This window comes from Podarcis cretensis (assembly GCF_951804945.1).
Source record: "Podarcis cretensis genome assembly, chromosome: 2".
Lineage (NCBI taxonomy): Eukaryota > Metazoa > Chordata > Lepidosauria > Squamata > Lacertidae > Podarcis > Podarcis cretensis.
In genome coordinates this window covers 106162613-106181888 of record NC_137171.1, presented here as the reverse complement: position 1 = coordinate 106181888, position 19276 = coordinate 106162613, and the positions used below count along the sequence as shown (strand labels likewise).

Sequence of the window (19276 nt, the reverse complement as noted above, 5' to 3'; positions counted from 1 at the left end):
TTAGAATGCTTATGCGTGCCTGTCAGGTGTAGAGAAACCAAATGGCAGAGATGCAGAGGCTTGTGGGATTTGATCAGAAATTATTGTCAATAAATCAAACCCAGTCAACGCAACGCTTTCATTGCTGACATAATTGCTTGCTCCATATTTCATAATTCCTCATAGTAATCCCACCTGACCACTACAGAAGGCATGATGGAGGGAGGACAAGTGAGGGCTCTGGTCTGGGGCTGCGCCAGATAGAGTGTCCTGGTCTTCAGGTTCCCCACTTCTGTTCCAATGATTAAAGTAGTCATCTACTACAAAAAATGCCACAGTTTTAATATTTTTTGCATTCTGTGCCCATAGGTCATTTCACCAGTATGAAAATTTGTAGAAGTAAAGGAGACAGCTTGACAGTAAGGTAAGTAAATAAACAAATTACAGTGGTACCTCGGGTTACATACGCTTCAGGTTACAGACACTTTAGGTTACAGACTCCGCTAACCCAGAAATAGTACCTCGGGTTAAGAACTTTGCTTCAGGATGAGAACAGAAATTGTGCTCCGGCGGCATGGCAGCAGCAGGAGGCCCCATTAGCTAAAGTGGTGCTTCAGGTTAAGAACAGTTTCAGGTTAAGAACAGACCTCCAGAACAAATTAAGTTCTTAACCCGAGGTACCACTGTACACCGAACTTTATCTGTTGGACAGGCGGCAGAGACCAGCCTCTTCCTTTTTAATGACCAGTGAAGGAAACCATCACAGACATCCTGGATATCAGATCCATATTTTCCTTTCCAGAGTAGAAAGTCGCTTGGAACGCATCAGCGTCTTAACTCCTGAGTGATGTTTATGCCAACTTCTTATTCTCCGCATTGTCGCAAACTGAATTGTAGAATTCCAAGAGGAGCTTTGCAGATTTCCTGGGCCTCTCAAATGCTATGATGTGTCCACATCTCTCCAGCATATGCACCTGGGAGTTGGGAATGGCGTGGGCTAAAATTTCTGCGCCAGACGAGTCAGCCACCTGAACAACAAAGAATCAGTGTTTTTCCTCCCATTGTTATTCACATCTTGCAAAGTGCTTTGACTTTTTTTTTTTGCAAGAGTCAGGTTATGAGCTGCTGTTTGGGGTGGGAGTCGATCAATGAGTCCTGCTAACTAGTGGAAGCCCCTGCAAATACTTCTGTTAGAGCAACAGGGCTTCCGCCCCCCTCCCCTTGTGCCCCAACCCCCCCAGGAGAACCCCCATAGCAGCATGAAGGAGGAGGAGAGTGGGAATTGTTCAGTCTGACAAGCTGAAATGCTTGCACTGACAGCACAATTGCCATAATGCAACATGGAATTCCTCCTGTTGTTAAATTTTAAAACTGGTTGGATTTTAGAACGTTGCTGTTTTTGGTAGTTGCTTAATGCATTTTGTGGATTCAGTTTTGTTGTCTGCATATTTTATTGCTGTAAGCAGCTTTGGAGTTCTTTTTCGAAACAACAAAAAACTACATGTAGCGCTCAGCACAATCTATCTGTGCCCTTCAGTTTCTTGAGATACACTGCTGTTTCCCCTCAAACCAGCTTCCATCCAATTTGAAAATGTAAGTAAGAGTTAAGCTTGTTAAGTATAGTGATTTAATTGGGAATGCTTAAATGTGTGTTTTGTTGTGTGTTTAATTCTGGAATGTTCCCCAGTAACTCTCGTGTGATTGGTTAACTCTGGTCACACGGGAGGACTGTAATAACAGTCTCCATTTTGTTTTGTGTAGGGGGGACTTGAGTGTAATGGCTGCATCTCCATGAGCACCGAAGAAGAGGCAGCCTTAGATAACTCTCTCTCCAAATGCAATAGAGGAGAGCAGTGCCAATGCTTCTGTGTGAATGCATGTGACAGAGAAAAGTAGAGAAGTTGATGTTCTCCCAAAGAAGCAGTAAAGAGAAGTTTGCTGGGAGGAGAAAGCGGAAACCTCTCAGAAGGTGTAGGAGGTGAGGACAGGTGACCCCACCTAGGCCCGAAGTCACCCCCCACCAAAGCAGGCTCAAACAGTGGCGTAGCGTGGGGGGTGCAGGGGGGCCCGGCCGCACCGGGCGCAACATCTGGGGGGGGGGGCGCGCTCGCCGCCTCCAGAGTCGCCGAAGAGCCTCGGGCACAGGCTGTAGCAGAGCCCCATGTCTTGCGGAACCAACGAGCTGTGCGCGCGTCCGGGCTGAAGGCGTCCGGTAGGCAGCGGCTCTCAGCGGTCCCCGCGCGCCAGGACCGCGGAGGGCGTGCCAGGCAGCCCCTCCTCACAGCCCCCCCCCCCCCGCTGCTGCTGCTGCTGCAGCTGCTGGGCCATGTTGCATTTTCCTCGCCTCTCTGCCCTCCTCCTCCTCCGGGCAAGCGGCGTCGTTTGGGCGGCAGCGCCAGCGGCAACTTGCCTCAGATCACCTGACACGGACCCGCCCCCGCTGCCGTGGCTACCTTACCGTAAATACCCCAGCCCAGGCAGCAGCAAGAAGAAGCTGGCAGCGGCGGCAGGTTAGGGGTTAGGGGCGCAAATTACTTGCCTTGCCCCGGGTGCTGACAACCCACGCTATGCCGCTGGGCTCAAAGCTTCTCAAAGCTTTTCAAAATCATTTTTCTCAGCAGCTAAAAGGCATTAGCAAAGCATCAGAAACATTTCGCTCTGCTGTAACAAAGGTCGCTTCTCAGGCTATAGTTGACCTTGCCAAACAGTACATTTGACCTGCAACTTTCTTTCCGGGAACTATGCCAGAACAAGAGATTGAAACATATCTGAACACTCTGAAACCCATTGGCTTCTCCCCCCCCCTTTTCCTGGGAAGGGCGCCAAGAGTCCACAATAGTCCCAAGACAGCTTTCTGTTCATGCTCAGAGGAACTCATGGGGCAGGACTCTGGAAGAAGGAGGAGAAAGGGGGAGGGAACTGGAATGGGTATATATGCTCTGTGCACATGACTGTGAACTTGTGCATGCTTTTTGTGAGTTATCACACTTGCTCTTTCTACCAGTTCATGGATGGTAGAAATAAAGCTTTTTCTCTTAAACTATTCCTTGAGTGTCTGTTGACTCCCACTTCCCTTTCCCGGGCGCAATATTTTTCCCACCCAAGGGCTACAAAGGAACTGCATGGCTTAGCTGGGCAATGTGCAGAAGGCTGAGTGCAAGCGCTGGAAAGAGAGGAAGACACAGCTTGTTTGAATGTATAAGGAAGAAGCTACAATCTTCAGCTAGGAAAAACTAAGCCCATGCTTGGATAAGCAGGTGAATGTAAATACTTTGCATATATTCCTCTTTAGCCATATGTTCTGCAACAGTTTTGGACATTATTTAATTTCAAGAAAAGAGTCAGTATTGTTGGCTTCCTAGCTGCAATTTAGTGTGTACATTTTAGACATCACTTGCACATACACAGACAACAGTACATGACGGCTTAATTAATGGGTGCAGAGCCCAGGAGACCACAGAGGGCAGCCCACACCATTTTCTCCCTAGGGATGGGAGGAGACCAGCAATGCCTCCAATCTGCTGCCCCTGTGGATCCTGCCGCCTGAGGCAGTTGCCTCAGCTTGCCTCATAGGTGTTGTTGTTGTTTAGTCGTTTAGTCGTGTCCGACTCTTCGTGACCCCATGGACCAGAGAACGCCAGGCAGAGAACGCCATGGACCAGAGAACGCCAGGCTTGCCTCATAGGTAGGCAAGCCCTACTATGGAATCCAAACAATGGATTTCTTTTGTTTTCTTACAATTATAGCTATAGAAGCCATGTGAATATAAAGCATTTACCTGGTCATCCTTTCCCCAAAGGACCTGTGTGGGAGCGCTAATAATGCTCATACTGTCATGAAGGCTGTACTTGGACTTTGGGTTGGAAAGATCTAAAAAACCTTTGGAACAACAACCAAAAAGGTAGAGTGAAGATTTTTCGGGAAGGCATCATTCCTACCGTTGCGCTTCAAATGGGTTCACTAGACAGATTTTGGCAATTGCTGAAGACACATGCTTTTACCATAGCCTTTGAAACTTGAAATGTATCCTTGTGCATTTAAGTAGCTCCTAAACTGTTTTTACTGTTGCGTTTTGAATTAGAATCATAGAGATGGAAGGGACCGTGAGGGTCATCTAGTCCAACCCCCTGCAACACAGGAATATTTTGCCCAATGTGGGGCTTGAACCCACGACCTTGAGATTTAAGAGTCTCATGCTCTACCCCGCCCTGGCGCCTCAGAACGTGAAGGGCAGGTAATAAACAGCAACAGCAGCAACAACAGTAATATTATTGCAATCGTACTTACATTTTACCAAAAAAGCATTCTGTTGTCTCCAGTCAGCGACATATCCCTTTAGCAGCTAAGGAGAGGGGGGAAAGAGGTGAGTCATTCACAGGAAGTGCAAGGCAATTAGGACCCCATCATGCAACAGGACATAGCAGTTCCAACAGGCCAGGGGTCAGCAAACTTTTTCAGCAGGGGGCTGGGCCACTGTCTCTCAGACCTTGTGGGGGACCGGACTATATTTTGAAAAAATAAAATAAAAACGAACAAATTCCTATGCCCCACAAATAACCTCGAGATGCATTTTAAATAAAAGCACACATTCTACTCATGTAAAAACACCAGGCAGGCCCCACAAATAACCCAGAGATGCATTTTAAATAAAAGGACACATTCTACTCATGTAAAAACACGCTGATTCCTGGACCGTCCGTGGGCCGGATTTAGAAGGCGACTGGGCCGGATCCGGCCCCCCCGGGCCTTAGTTTGCCTACCCATGATGTAGGCAAAGGGAGGGGTGATATATCTCCTTGTTTAGGTTCATATAAAGTAGTTCCTTCAGGCACAGATGCTTGGGGCTGCAGTACAGCAGCTCCCTACCCCAATCTCTTTCCCCTGAGCCTCTAAGCCATTCCCATCATCTTCAGCCCGGGCCTCAGTGGCAGTGATTCCCTCATGTGCCCTCTGTTTCTTTAGATCGCAAGCCCTGAAGAGATGGGCTGCATTATTTCTATATTTCAAGAGCATATAGCAAATGTAAGCATTTGGGGTTGTACTCAACTAAGATTTATTCAAAGGAGACCCATTGAAATTAATGGACCTAAGTTAGTCGTGGCTATTAACTTCAATGGGTCAAGGACAGACATAATGAACCTTTGGCCCTCCAGGTGTTGTCGAACTACAGCTCCCATCAGCCTCAAGAAGCACGCTGAATGAACAGGAATGAGGGCAGCTATAGTTCAGCAACATCTGGAAGGCCAAAGGTTCACCACATCTGGTCTACCATGAGTCAAAGTTAGCTGAATTCTTTTAAGCAACATCCCTGGGCCTGAGCATCTTTGGAGAGCTGCCTTCTTCACCTGCATGTTTTTTGTGCTGGGATGATATAAGGCAAGTTTGAAGACATCATGCGACTTAATCGATTGCTCCCTCAGGCGCTTGAAGGCGTTGTTATTATCGTCCGGATATCGCAGCCCTAAGAGTTCACAGAGAGAGCACAGCTGAGAGAAGGAATATAGCGGCAAACCAATTCCAAAATATCGGATTCCGACCTGCTGCTTGTCAGGGTTGTACTGGCATGATTGACAGCTGAGGAGGTTATGCACATGCTGGGACTAAGTGAGGGTATGTGAGGACAGAAAGGTGGCCTGTCCAAGGTGTTTGTAATCATGGATCTGCCATCATCCCTGTTCATTCATGTTCTGGAACATGCTACAGAATGGTAGCTTAGCACTAGGGGGATTAGATCCCACTCAGAGCAGACCCACTGAATTTGGGAGTCCTAAGTTCATTTATTTCAATGAATCTGCTTTGAGAAGGACGAGTATTGGCTACAACCCATAGTAACAACCCCCTTCTCCCTTGTTATTCTCAGACATATTATCATGTCTTCTTTATTCAGAGTTAATCGGTTTCAGATCTCCCTTGAAAATCTAAATACTCACCAAGTGGGCAAAGGAGGGACAAGCCGGATACCTCAGATGGATACTGAGCTGCGTAAACGCCAGCAATCATTCCCCCCATGGACGTGCCAACCAGGTGAAAAGGCTTTTGGTTCAGACCAATGCACTCAACAAACTGAAACGTGAATGAAGAGAGGTTGTATTGCTGAGAGGTTCTGGTTTTGGGACATTTTCCAAGAAAGTCCCAGGTCTCTGTAAGAACTTCTGGAGAAGACCATAAGAAGAGCAATCAGGCAAATGACCCATATAGCCTAGTATTTTGTTCTCACAGTGGCCAAGCTCACCATTCCCATCCTTGGCAAGTGCCACTGACAGTTGGGTGGGGGTTAAGACACCAGGTCCTCAACGCAGTCCCACCCCACTGCCCTGCCAGCCAAAGCTGCTCAACAGACCTGGTTTGTACCCTAGGGACGCGGGTGGCGCTGTGGTCTAAACCACAGAGCCTAGGGCTTGCCGATTGGAAGGTCAGCGGTTCGAATCCCAACGACGGGGTGAGCTCCCATTGCTCGGTCCCTGCTCCTGCCAACCTAGCAGTTCAAAAGCACATCGAAGTGCAAGTAGATAAATAGGTACTACTCCGGTGGGAAGGTAAATGGTGTTTCCATGTGCTGGTCTGGTTCTCCAGAAGCGGCTTAGTCATGCTGGCCACATGACCCAGAAGCTGTACGCCGGCTCCCTCGGCCAATAAAGCAAGATGAGTGCCGTAACCCCAGAGTCAGTCATGACTGGACCTAACGGTCAGGGGTCCCTTTACCTTTACCTTTCAGTAACCACAGTCAACTGCAATGCTTCATTTTTGTTCAGGGAACATCTCTCCACCACCACCACCACACCACACAAAAAGAGGCCATCTTCTCACAACCTCTTACTTCCCAGGTTTCAAGGCACGCCTGAGGACAGCTGGACCGTACCTGGTGTATCTTTTTAGCTTGATCAACCGCCGCGTAACTGTCTCTCAGCAGGCATGTGGTTTCACCATGACCAGGCATGTCAAGGCAGACCAGGTGGAGGTCCTTCGGAAGGAACTGGGAAAGGATGTCAAATCAGCGATGATGCCAAGGAATCAAAGCAATAATAGCTGATGTTCTTTGTTGTCAAAGAACACCCTGATGTTTCTCCAGCATAAGTGTATAAATGTTGCACAGAGTCCTGAGCGGGAGGCCATTAAGTAGTGGCAAAATAGGAAAGTGAACAGCTCCTATTAAGCGGTAGGGTTAATTTATCCCTGTCCTCTAGCACAATGCACTGGGTGGAGTCTCCCACACTAGCCCAACTGAAACAAATCACAGTTGTGGAAAAGCACAGGACTCCCCTACCCCCAGAACAGTATGTCTTGCACTAGCCTTGATTTGGCAACCATGGTTGCCTGAATAGAAGGACAGAAACATACTTTGATTGTATTTAACCATATGTCCTTGTTGAAAGCCAATCCATGAAGAATCAACACAGATGGCTGGAGTCCGGGTTCCCCTCGGCAGAAGTAGCAGAACCTGTAGCCCTCATGCTCAACATAATTCACTGCCACACCCCTTTTCTGACGTTTGTACCTAAAAGCAGAAAGAGAAGCAAAATGAACGGACAAGGGATTTTCAACTGGAGGGATGTTTTTGCAGTGGCTTCCAATTAAAGTTAGGGGCTTTAGGATTTCTGCAGCTCTGCTGCTTGCGTCGGATTGCCCATCTGCGAAATGGGTATAATTCAGCCCAGCTGTCAAACCAATTGTTTTCCTGGGCATTTGGGCAGTGATTGGCTGTTTCTTTTTTTTTTTTTTTAAATATTTTTATTAAATTTTCACATTTTATAAAGACAAACATACACACACAAAGACAAAGACAACACGTATAAAATTTCATAACCTTACTTTCCTAACCCCAGTTCTTGACCTCCCCCCACCCCCCCTTCATACATCCTAGTTCAGTTACATTAACTCAGCAAATTCAAATCTCTCATCCATTGCATGTTATTACTATATATATATATATATGTTTGTTTGTTTTTTTAGAGAAAACCATTTACTTGGCCAGATTTTATTTATCCAATTTTCTTATAAAACATTAAAGCCTTTTCTAAGGTCGACTCGAGTTCCTTCCACGAATTTCCCTTTAATCTTAAAAATAGGTCATAATGATCAAACACAAAAGTCATAAAGATTTAAAAACAAGTTCTCCTTCCCCCCCCCCCAGCCCCGGTTTCTGTCCCTTCCAAATGTCCCCCCATCCATAACAACAGTTTTTAGCCTGGGTTCCTCACATCTGAGGCCTTTAAGTCCTTGTCAGTCTCTCTTTGCCGATCTTGTTGGTAACCCTCCTCAATGGTCCTCAGGTTTCGGGGAAATTTCAGCTCAGTCTCATCAGAATTTCTTCCATCCAAAGTACTTGACACCAGCTGCTGCAGAAGATCAACCAGTCCATACTCAAATAGGAAGCCCCAGTCGTATTTCTTATTTCTTTTAAAATCAGGTATTCCAGATGTTCCAGGGGCTTCCTCCCTCCTCTTTCACATCTTTCGCAGATTTGTAATCCAAGGGTCTTCTTCTTTGTATTCTAACAATCTAGGCTTGTGGTTGGTAGTCTCCATCTGTACTAGTCCTTGCTCACTCTCCCCCTGTTCCGAAGCTATCTCTTCTGATTCAGCTGCAGATTTTTCCCCAGTCAAATCCATTGTACCTTCAGCAGAGTCATTTATTTTAGAGTTCAAGGTTATGAGTTGTTTACTCATGACCGTAGTCTGCTCCTCCAGTTTTCCCACAAGAAAAAACATTCTTTCTAGCTCTGCCTGTAGTTTTCCATCTGCAGCCATTGCAATGTTTCAATGTTTCCCCTAGGGGGATTCTAGTTATTTAATAGTCTTTTCCAATAGTCCTTTACTTTGTTGTTTCCCTACTTTGTTTCCAACCACTTTAGTTCAAATGTAACAAATTAAGTCCAAAAAGTGTTAAATAATAGAGTTTTTAACTTTCGCTGCCCGTTTGACAGCTCCTTTGACAGCTGTCAAACTCCTCGTTCCTTATTCTCCAGCTCACATAAAAGGACACCCCCGGGTCTGGGGGGGTTCAAACAAAAACTTCTAAAAAACCACTCTTACTCTCCAGCACACATCTTCTTCTGTCAAATTCATGCAAATCTTATCTTTTACAGAACACCAAGGAAAGAACTCTCCACCTTAGTTCTCCGATCTTTGCTTTAAATTTTCTGTAGGCAGGGGGGTGCGGACTTCCCTTTAGCACATCCCCCGATCGTGCCGAATTCAAGGATAAGCTTTTTAGAGTCCAAATTCCAATCTACTCACGGATTAATTAGAGTCCGAATTTCAGGGAAGAAAGTCAGCGGTCTCCGGCCATGGCTCGCGGCTTCGCTCCACTGCAGTAGCGGTCTACTCACAGCACCACGCCACTCCCCGTACCCTCTCCACAGCCTTTAAAAAGGCTCTTCGTGGGTCGGGGGGGCGCTTTAGGTGCCCGCCGAGTCACCAGGTCCGCAGGCTTCCGCGCCTGCGGTTTCTAAGGGTCCCCGCGTCGCCGTCGCGGTGAGACCCGTTTGCAATGGAGCCGATTCCCTCCGGAGCTCGGAGGGAATCCGCCATTACTCGGATCGCGCTAACCCGGAAGCTCAGTGATTGGCTGTTTCTATTCTATGTTGATGTATTTTTTTATTTTATTTTTGTCTTTTATCCTCATTGTAAATCCATTTGGGGCTTTTTTTTGTGGGAATGTTCAGGGAAGCAGGAGAAGAGATATTGTTTATTAATATCCTTTCTAACTTTCATTAGCAAGTTCCTTCACTTAGCAGAGTTTACATTCCCCTTTTACATGCACAGCAGATAGCTGGTTGCAGGCCTGTGTAACCCTCTCTATCATACAATTCAGTATTGGGTTGTATGATCCTGGTAAAAAGGTAAAGGTAAAGGTACCCCTGCCCGTACGGGCCAGTCTTGACAGACTCTGGGGTTGTGCGCCCATCTCACTTAAGAGGCCAGGGGCCAGCGCTGTCCGGAGACACTTCCGGGTCACGTGGCCAGCGTGACATCGCTGCTCTGGCCAGAGCCAGAGCCGCACACGGAAACGCTGTTTACCTTCCCGCTGGTAAGCGGTCCCTATTTATCTACTTGCACCCGGAGGTGCTTTCGAACTGCTAGGTTGGCAGGCGCTGGGACCGAGCAGCGGGAGCGCACCCCGCCGCAGGGATTCGAACCGCCGACCTTTCGATCGGCAAGCCCTAGGCGCTGAGGCTTTAACCCACAGCGCCACCTGCGTCCCTATGATCCTGGTAAGTTCCCTTTTATCCCTCTTAAAAGAATAAAGACACTGCAATCTTATTTAAAGTCAATAAAAGAAGTTTACTCACATCAGTTCACAGTTGGATCCCTGAAGACAGACTCAGTTACAAATATGTACATGTGGAGCTACCCCATATGGGGGGGGGGGTTTAATCCCAGTGCTTCTGCTAGCTGACAAGCTAACAGAGCATTGCTAGCTAAGAAGCTGGTTCAACGACGAAGGAAGTGAAGAAGAGACAGAATGGCAGCATGCCTTGTCCTTTTGTTACCTGGACAGGTTAGGTCACGCCCATGCAAAAAGAAAGATGCTCCAGCCCAGGAGGAACAAGGAAGTTTCGACTGGCTGGACCAAACATCCCCTTGCACGTCCACTCTAGGAAAACAAGGAATTTGACTGCTCCCAGTGGATGACATCCCACATTTTTGGTGTGGGAGGTGCAAATGTCATAAACCTAACCTAAACCTAAGACATGGAAATCATTCCATATACCTTCCTAGAGATACACTCACCATATCATGATCCTGGATATTTTTGCCCTAGGCAGCAGGTGGTACACTGTGACAAGGGTCAGTGCAGAGATTAATCCAACGATGCTCACAATTTTCAAGAATATATTGGTCAGAGAGAGCTCCATGCTGGGTAGCCAAACGCTCTTCTTTGCTGCCTGTACAAATAAAAGAATTGGGTAATAGTGAAAGTGAATATGGTTAATTATTATGGGAGGGAAAGAGGGCAGTGTATTAAAATTAAGGTTCGCCACCTAAATGTCTTCCGCTGTTAGATGTTTCTTCAAAAGAGAGGCAAGGAAGAGTAGTACAAGGAGTATACAGTGATACCTTTAGCTGAAATTTAGCTGAAACATACGCTTTAGGTTACAGACTCCGCTAACCCAGAAATATTACCTCAGGTTAAGAACTTTGCTTCAGGATGAGTACAGAAATCATGCTTCAGCGGTGCGGCAGCAGCAGGAGGCCTCATTAGCTAAAGTGGTACCTCAGGTTAAGAACAGTTTCAGGTTAAGTACGGACCTCCGGAATGAATTAAATACTTAACCTGAGGTACCACTGTACCATTTTTAACAAAACTGGATTAAAAGTAAGTGAGGTCACATCCACGCCATACATTTAAAGCACACATACCATTTTAACAGTCATGGCTTCCCCTAAAGAATCCTGGGAACTATTTAATATGCTAAGGGTGCTAGGAATTGTGGCTCTGAAGAATCTCCTGACAACTCTCAGCACCCTTAGCAAACTACAGTTCCCATGAAGCCATAACTGTTAAATCAGGGCTTTGTGACAGTACTCACAGGGACTTCTAATAATCACTAACTCTGTCCTGCCGTGTTTCAGCTTGTTGTCTGGATCCACTGGAAGGAAACTACTTCCTAGAGGTGTTGTCAAAATAATGCACCATTGACATGTTGCTCAAAGTTTCTGGAAATGGATCAGGGATAGTGGGAATTGCATTACAACAACATCTGAAGAGTCACAGATTTCCCACCCTTTCCTTACAATGTGATGGCCTGTTGCAAGAAGCAAGGGCGCCCTTGATATTCTTCCCTGTGATTCATTCATGTTCATAGCACATGTGTTGCTGTAGCCACCTTTTCCAATGTAGGCAAACATGTCCCATGTTGTAGGGTATAACTATTTCAGTGCAGGCCTGTACCAGGGATGAAGAAGCTGTTGCCCTCCAGATGTTTATAGAATCATAGAATTGTAGTGTTGGAAGAGACACCAAGGGCCATTTAGTCCAACCCCCTGCAGTGTAGGAATTTCAGCTAAAGCACCCTTAATAGAGGGCCACCAATCCTCTGCTTAAAAACCTCCAAGGAAGGAGAGTCCACAACTTCCTGAGGGAGACGGTTGTGGGACTCCAACTCCCATCATTCCTTGGCACTGGCCATGCTGGAGGGGGCTTTTGAGAGTTGGAGGCCAACATCTGGAGGGCCACCAGTCAGACTAAGGTGCCATCCTATGCCCACTTACCTTAGAGTAAGCCTCACTGGACCCAAATGGACTTATTTCTGAGTAGCTATGTTTTGGGTTACAATTAGACCTACGGTACTTTCTTCTTTTAAGGAAAAAGAAGTAGTACAGTGGTACCTTCTTAAACTTAATCCGTTCTGGAAATCCATTCCAAAACCAAAGCGTTCCAAAACCAAGGTGTACTTTCCCATAGAAAGTAATGCAAAACGGATTAATCCATTCCAGACTTTTAAAAAACAACCTCTAAAACAGCAATTTAACATAAATTTTACTATCTAACAAAACCATTGATCCATAAAATGAAAGCAATAAACAATGTGCTGCAGTCACGCAATCAATCAATCCATCAGTAGCTGAACTGGGTTCCACACAGTCACAAAAACAACAAAAGAAGGGCCGCAAAACCAAAAACCCAAAATAAATAGCAAAAACAGACAGACCTCAGGGTAACACTCAAAACGGAAGTGTGGCACTCAGATTGGAAGCATAACATTCAAAACGGAGCATGTTTGGCTTTCAAAGAAAGTTTGCAAACTGGAACACTTACTTCCAGGTTTGCAGTGTTTGGGTTCCAAGTTGTTTGAGTACCAAGGCATTTGAGAACTAAGGTACCACTGTAATAACCATCTGTATAGACCAAAACTTTACCATATTTGTTTTAGATCCTAGTGCACTTGACACGCAACAGAAAAGTTGCTTCCAAGAATACAGTGCATTCAAAGAAACCTGAACACTCATGTTTTGCCATCAAAATAATTTAAATCCGTCAGCATTTCAATTTCCAGGATGCCTATAAATCTACTGTTCTTAAAACCTACCCCATCATGCAACAAACATATTAGCAGTGCCATTTTTCTAGAAAAAGGGGTGCCAGAACTCACCATAAACGCTTCCCTTGTCCTCTTAGAATGGGTGCCAGAACTGAGTTCCACTGAGTTCCAGCTGAAAAAAAGCTGTGCATATTAGCAAAACATTGTTCACAAAGATTTCAGATTTTGCTCCTGAAATGCTTTGCTGTATGATAAAGCTAAATGTTCTGAAAACACTAGCTGAAGTCCAACAGCATATGGAAGGCCACAGGTTCCCCATCCCTGATTTAGACAAAATAACAATGCGTCTTAAAATACTCCGTTCTAAAATACCTGCTCCTATAGGGAAACAAAACCATGAGAGGATGAGATCTAGCTGCTTGTAAACAAGTATTACCTGCTCCATCTCACATATTAAATGATTTAAAAATCCATAGCTAGACAACCACTTCAAGCAGAAACAAAAGGCAAGCAAAATTAGACTCTTATAACAATACATTTGAAACAACCCACTCAACTTTATTTCCAGTCAAAGCAACTGAGAAATATAATACTTACTACCAGATTGAGACAGTATTGCCCAGGATACAGCCACTGGCAAAGATTCAAGTCACCAATGCTTCCCCGAGAGGGTTATAGTTTAATTATGAGGGCTAGGCAGCTGCTCACTTTAATTAGCAATTAGCCAATATTCCAGTTTTGCTCAATAGAACATGAGTTACCAGAGTATGCACCTTGTCACAAATTATTTGACTAACATATTGAACTTCTTAATTGCTTTCAGGCTCTCTGTAAATAAAACTTAGGCTGTCAAGTGTAGATTATTTTACAGAAATGGCCAGCACTGGGAGTTTGTCCCATCGAGGGGAAAAGATTAGAAAATTAACGTGGGTAACAAAATAAAAAACCATGTGAATGAATGCATAGTCAAAGCCAGTGCAGATCCAACAAATATATAGTGGATCCCAATAGTCAAAATGAATGAAATAATGAACCAAATTCGCTCTTCAAAGTACTTAATTCGTTCCAGAGGTCCGTTCTTAACCTGAAACTTTTCTTAACCTGAAGCACCACTTTAGCTAATGGGGCCTCCTGGTGCCGCCGCGTCATAGAATCATAGAATCATAGAGTTGGAAGAGACCACAAGGGCCATCGTCACCGGAGCACGATTTCTGTTTTCATGCTGAAGCAAAGTTCTTAACCTGAGGTAATATTTCTGGGTTAGCGGAGTCTGTAACCTGAAGCATATGTAACCTGAAGTGTATGTAACCCGAGGTACCACTATATGCTGAGAGCACACAGGAACCCTACAGTTTAAACTGGTTTCACAATATTCAGTTGTTTCTTCCATTCCCTGACCAGGTGTTCATTTCTCCAAGAGGAAGTGATGATTCCATTTCCAATATGTTTCCATTTTATTCATTGGTGATGCAACCCGTTGAGGAGTGATCTCACCCAAAGCAATTCCTTGGCAGGCATTATTATGTAGCAATAAGTGTAGCATACTTGATTTAGCATTTATATTAAACTGCTTTGTGCTGTTCGCCTGAAGAGTGGCAAAGCCACTGGAGGAAGTAGATAAACATACAACTTGCATGTGCTATTTTCTATGTATAGATGCAAATTTATGAATTGACAACACATCTCACCATTGCGGGGAAGACGGAGACCCCATTTGCCCATTTAAAGCCCTCTCATGCTGCTGAGCATTCATGTCTTCCCCCAAAGGATTCCTGATATGTGTAATTTGTTAAGGGTGGGGGAAATTGGAGACTCCTCCATTCCCTTCACAGACCTACAATCCACAGAGTGATTTAAGAGTCAACCCCTCTTCCCAGGGAACTCTAGCAATTGTAGCTTTGTGAGGGGAATAGAGATCTCCAGACAATTCTCAGCACCCGCCACAAATACAGTTCTCAGGATTTGTGGGAGGGGGAAGCCATGGCTGTTCAAAGTGGTATGATACGAGGTATAAATGCGATTTACGAGAAGCAGAAGGCTAGTCTAATAATTAATAGTGTCTGGACAGAATGCTTTCCAGTGGAGAAGGGCACTAGACAAGGGTGTCCTCTAACCTTTACTTTTTATATTGACATTAGAAATATTGTTGTCGGAAATAAGGAAAGACAAAGAGATTATAGGAATAACATTGGGAAAAGAGGTTTTTAAGATCAGGGCCTTTGCGGATGATATTTGGTTAACAACAGAAGAACTAGAAGCAAGTATTGCTAAAGCAATAAAGATAATATATGACTTTGGCAAGGTGTCTGGCTTTAAAATGAATATGGAAAAGACAAAACTTATGGTAAAAAATATGCAAGACCAAGAGCAAAAAGAACTTCAGGAAAAGGTTGGCTTACAGATTGCTGCTAGGTGGAAGTCACAAACTATACCCACAAAGGAGGAATGGATTTGTAAACTAAATGAATATTTAATTTTGGCAAAATTAACTGCTATAATAAGAAATCAGTCAAATCAAAAATTTAAAAAGGAGTGGAAATGTTTTGATGAATATATGGCAAAATATTGCTCAAAAAAAGATACGCTAATATGCCTAGATTAAAATGTGAAGTATTGGATGGAAGAAAAATTAGTAAGGAAATATAATAAGAATATAGATGATTTGAGAAGACTGTAGAATGCAAAGATTATTGTAAATTGTATAATGTGGAGGAAATCGAGTGGGGGTGGAGGGAAGTGGGAGGAAGGAGAAAAGAATAATATGATGGATTGAGGAAATATAAATGTAAATGTATGGGGGGATGGGGAGGAAATGGTGTTGGCTTTGGTACAGTTGTATTGTAATGTAATATGTGAAAACCAATAAACAAACAAACAAAGTGGTATGATACTGCTTTAAATGTGTAGTGTGGATGGGGCCTGTGGCTGCCCTTTGTGCCTGCTTGATCTGATGTCTAGGTGCTAATGGTTCAAGGCCCCCTGCTGTCCGTTTTTATGGTTCTTGAAACCAAACGTAGACCAGACAACCTTTCAAACAGAGGTCTCTGTGATGCCCACAAACAGGACTCCATGGAAAGGCAGCAGCAATTGAAAGTGCTGGTGCCACAATGTGCGTGCATGCACAGAGGAGGAGGCTATGCACGGGGGAGGAGGTTGGGTGCACATGGAGACAGTGGCTGGACATGGAGGAGGCCAGGTCTGCTGACTGAGGAGACTGCCTCACATCACCTCATGGGCTCATGGCTCTGCTACCCACATGCCCAACCCTAAGAGCAGAGGTCGTAACAAAGCAAGGGAATCTGCAGACGTGGTCAGTAAAAAATAACTTAAAAATGGACATTTGGGGGGGAGGGTGGACAAAAATCCTTTTGGTATAACAGTATCACAGCAGGGTATGTATGGGAGCAGCCCGTAAATCTTTTGAATCTATTTTTACTCTCTCTCTCTCACATCTGCCTTTTCTCTGCGCTTGGTGCCCTCTCCTGGCTTTTCTATGCTTATCAATATCCATCACTTTGGCAATCATATCTACTTCTTTTTCCCTCTCATTCACTATCGGGAACTAAAAAAAATAAATCGATATCATTCCCCCCCCCCCCCAATCACTTTTTAAAAATAGAATTTGATGAAATTTGCAGACTATGTCATTCCTTCTATACACACGAATCCTGTCAAATTTTAGAAATTTGCAGTGGTTTCCCCAACAAGAGCAGGTGTTACAGTTTTGGAGTCTACTCAAATTCCCCCACTTTCACAATAGGGAAACAAATAAAGAATGGCTAACACTTCCTCCATTTTGACAGAAGTAGATAAAATTTGCAGGCAAAGTACTCCCCACTCCTCTCCATTGGATAAATCCTGACTTAATAATAGGCAAATAGGTCCAATAGTGATGTATGGAAGTGAGAGCTGGACCATAAAGAAGGCTGATCGCCGAAGAATTGATGCTTTTAAATTCTGGTGCTGGAGGAGACTCTTGAGAGTCCCATGGACTGCAAGAAGATCAAACCTCTCCATTCTGAAGGAAATCAGCCCTGAGTGCTCACTGGAAGGACAGATTGTGAAGCTGAGGCTCCAGTACTTTGGCCACCTCATGAGAAGAGAAGACTCCCTGGAGAAGACCCTGATGTTGGGAAAGATGGAGGGCACAAGGAGAAGGGGGCGACAGAGGACGAGATGGTTGGATAGTGTTTCCGAGGTTACCAGCATGAGTCTGACCAAGCTGCGGGGGGCAGTGGAGGACAGGAGTGCCTGGCGTTCTCTGGTCCATGGGGTCACGAAGAGTCGGACACGACTAAACGACTAAACAACAACAACAACAACAAAAATAGGTCCAAGGGCTTTTACACTGGACACCTCTAAAATGTGTCTCCCCCCCCCCCCCAAAAAAAAAAAGCAGGTACATGTTCCCTTTTCATTTTTCAGCAGACTGGATGACATTTCCAGGCAATAATTGATGATAAGAATCCTACCAAATCTCAGAAAGATAGCTGCAGTTGTTTCCCTGTGATTTAGTTTTAGTAGGCAACTGCTCTGAAAACTGAATGTGAGAGAGGTACCTCTGGGTAAGAAACTTACCTACCTGCAGACAAATAGACCCAGGAGCTTTTGTGCTAGACATTTTTAACATTGATTTGCTGGTGGGAGCTAAGGAGGGTTTGCTTTCCAGGTACAAGCATTCTCTCTGATTGGCTGGGCCTGTCCGCCACAGTGGAGCTCTCCCTCTGTTCTGGTGTTCGGTCCTCCTTCCCCATCATCTGACCCTGATATGGTCCTAAATACCTGAAAGCCTGCCTCCTTCCCTACAGATCCCCTCAGGTGTTATGTTCAGCAAAGGGGACCCTAATGGCTGTTCCACCCTCCTCAGACAGTGTAGTTGTGGTCCAGGAAAAGGCATTCTCTGTGGCAGCCCCTATGTTGCAGAACAGCGTTGTGTCTGGCATCTTCATTATACAGTGGTACCTTGGTTCTCAAACGCCTTGGTACTCAAACAACTTGGAACCCAAACACTGCAAACCCTGAAGTAAGTGTTCCGGTTTGTGAATGATTTTCTGAAGCTGAACATGCTCCTTTTTGAGTGTTATGCTGACGATTTGAGTGTCACGCTTCTGTTTTGAGTGTTACACCGAGGTCTGTCTGTTTTTGCTATTTATTTTGTGTTTTTGTTTTTGCAGCTCTTTTTTTGTTTTTGTGACTGTGTGGAACCCAGTTCAGCTACTGATTGATGGATTGATTGCTTGTGTGAATTTGTGTACATTGTTTATTGCTTTCATTTTATGGATCAATGGTCTTGTTAGATAGTAAAATTCATGTTAAAGTGCTGGAACAGATTAATCCATTTTGCATTACTTTCTATGGGAAAGAGTGCCTTGGTTTTGGAATGCTTTGGTTTTGGAATGGACTTCCGGAGCAGATTAAGTTTGAGAACCAAGGTACCACTGTATAGGTTTTGGTGAATGCTGAAGACATACCTCTTTACCCTGGCTTTTAACACCCAAGATACATATTTTTAGGACTCACCTCATTTCTGTAACTTGTTTGTGCTTTAGTTGTTATAACCCACTCTGGGACCTTTGGGTGAATGACAGGTATGTTCACTTTTAGGAGATGCTTGTCTGCAGCATTTTTTAAAATATCTGCATCATCAAGGCACCACAAAGCACTTCAAGGGTCCCTGCTTCAAATCATGCCATCTTGCAGAGACCCAGCTTTGCCTCTGACCAACCCCAGTTCTTTCTGCAGTATCCCACTTCACTCTGGGACTCACCTTTATCTAATGCGTTCTCCTGCTCTGATGCATAAGTCAAATATTCATAGGAGGCGGTTGGGTGACTTGCTGGCAACAGATCAAAATTAAGCAAAGATTTCATAAGCGGATGCAGTCCAGTTTTAAGATGGAGGAAAGTGTTCAAAATGCCATGTAGCTTAGATGATTTCACCATACAGTGGTACCTCAGGTTAAGTACTTAATTTGTTCCGGAGGTCCATTCTTAACCTGAAACTGTTCTTAACCTGAAGCACCACTTTAGCTAATGGGGCCTCCCACTGCCGCCACGCCGCTGGAGCACAATTTCTGTTCTCATCCTGAAGCAAAGTTCTTAGCCCGAAGCACTATTTCTGGGTTAGTGCAGTCTGTAACCTGAAGCGTATGTAACCCGAGGTACCACTGTATTTCAAAACATTATTCCTTAGATTGAGAAAACCTATTTTATTTTCCACAGTTTTAATGCTTTTTCGGCAGTGTTACACCCATCGAGTTCAAAAGAACTTACAGTGGTGCCTCGCAAGACGAAATTAATCCGTTCCGCGAGT

General features: G+C 44.8%; 1 protein-coding gene across 1 annotated transcript in view; it reads right to left on the bottom strand.

Moving 5' to 3' along the window:
* Positions 1-300: 300 nt before the first annotated feature.
* Positions 301-19276, bottom strand: part of LOC307210923 (uncharacterized protein) — a 33465-nt gene continuing 14489 nt past the window's right edge. The window contains exons 10-18 of the mRNA XM_079967128.1: positions 13076-13136; positions 10713-10867; positions 7318-7474; positions 6839-6952; positions 5910-6042; positions 5325-5440; positions 4267-4321; positions 3758-3858; positions 301-1007 (exon numbers count right to left, since the gene is read on the bottom strand). Of these exons, the coding sequence (XP_079823254.1) occupies positions 831-1007; positions 3758-3858; positions 4267-4321; positions 5325-5440; positions 5910-6042; positions 6839-6952; positions 7318-7474; positions 10713-10867; positions 13076-13136 (1069 nt within the window). The 3' untranslated portion in view covers positions 301-830. The remainder of the gene's footprint in view (positions 1008-3757; positions 3859-4266; positions 4322-5324; positions 5441-5909; positions 6043-6838; positions 6953-7317; positions 7475-10712; positions 10868-13075; positions 13137-19276) is intronic.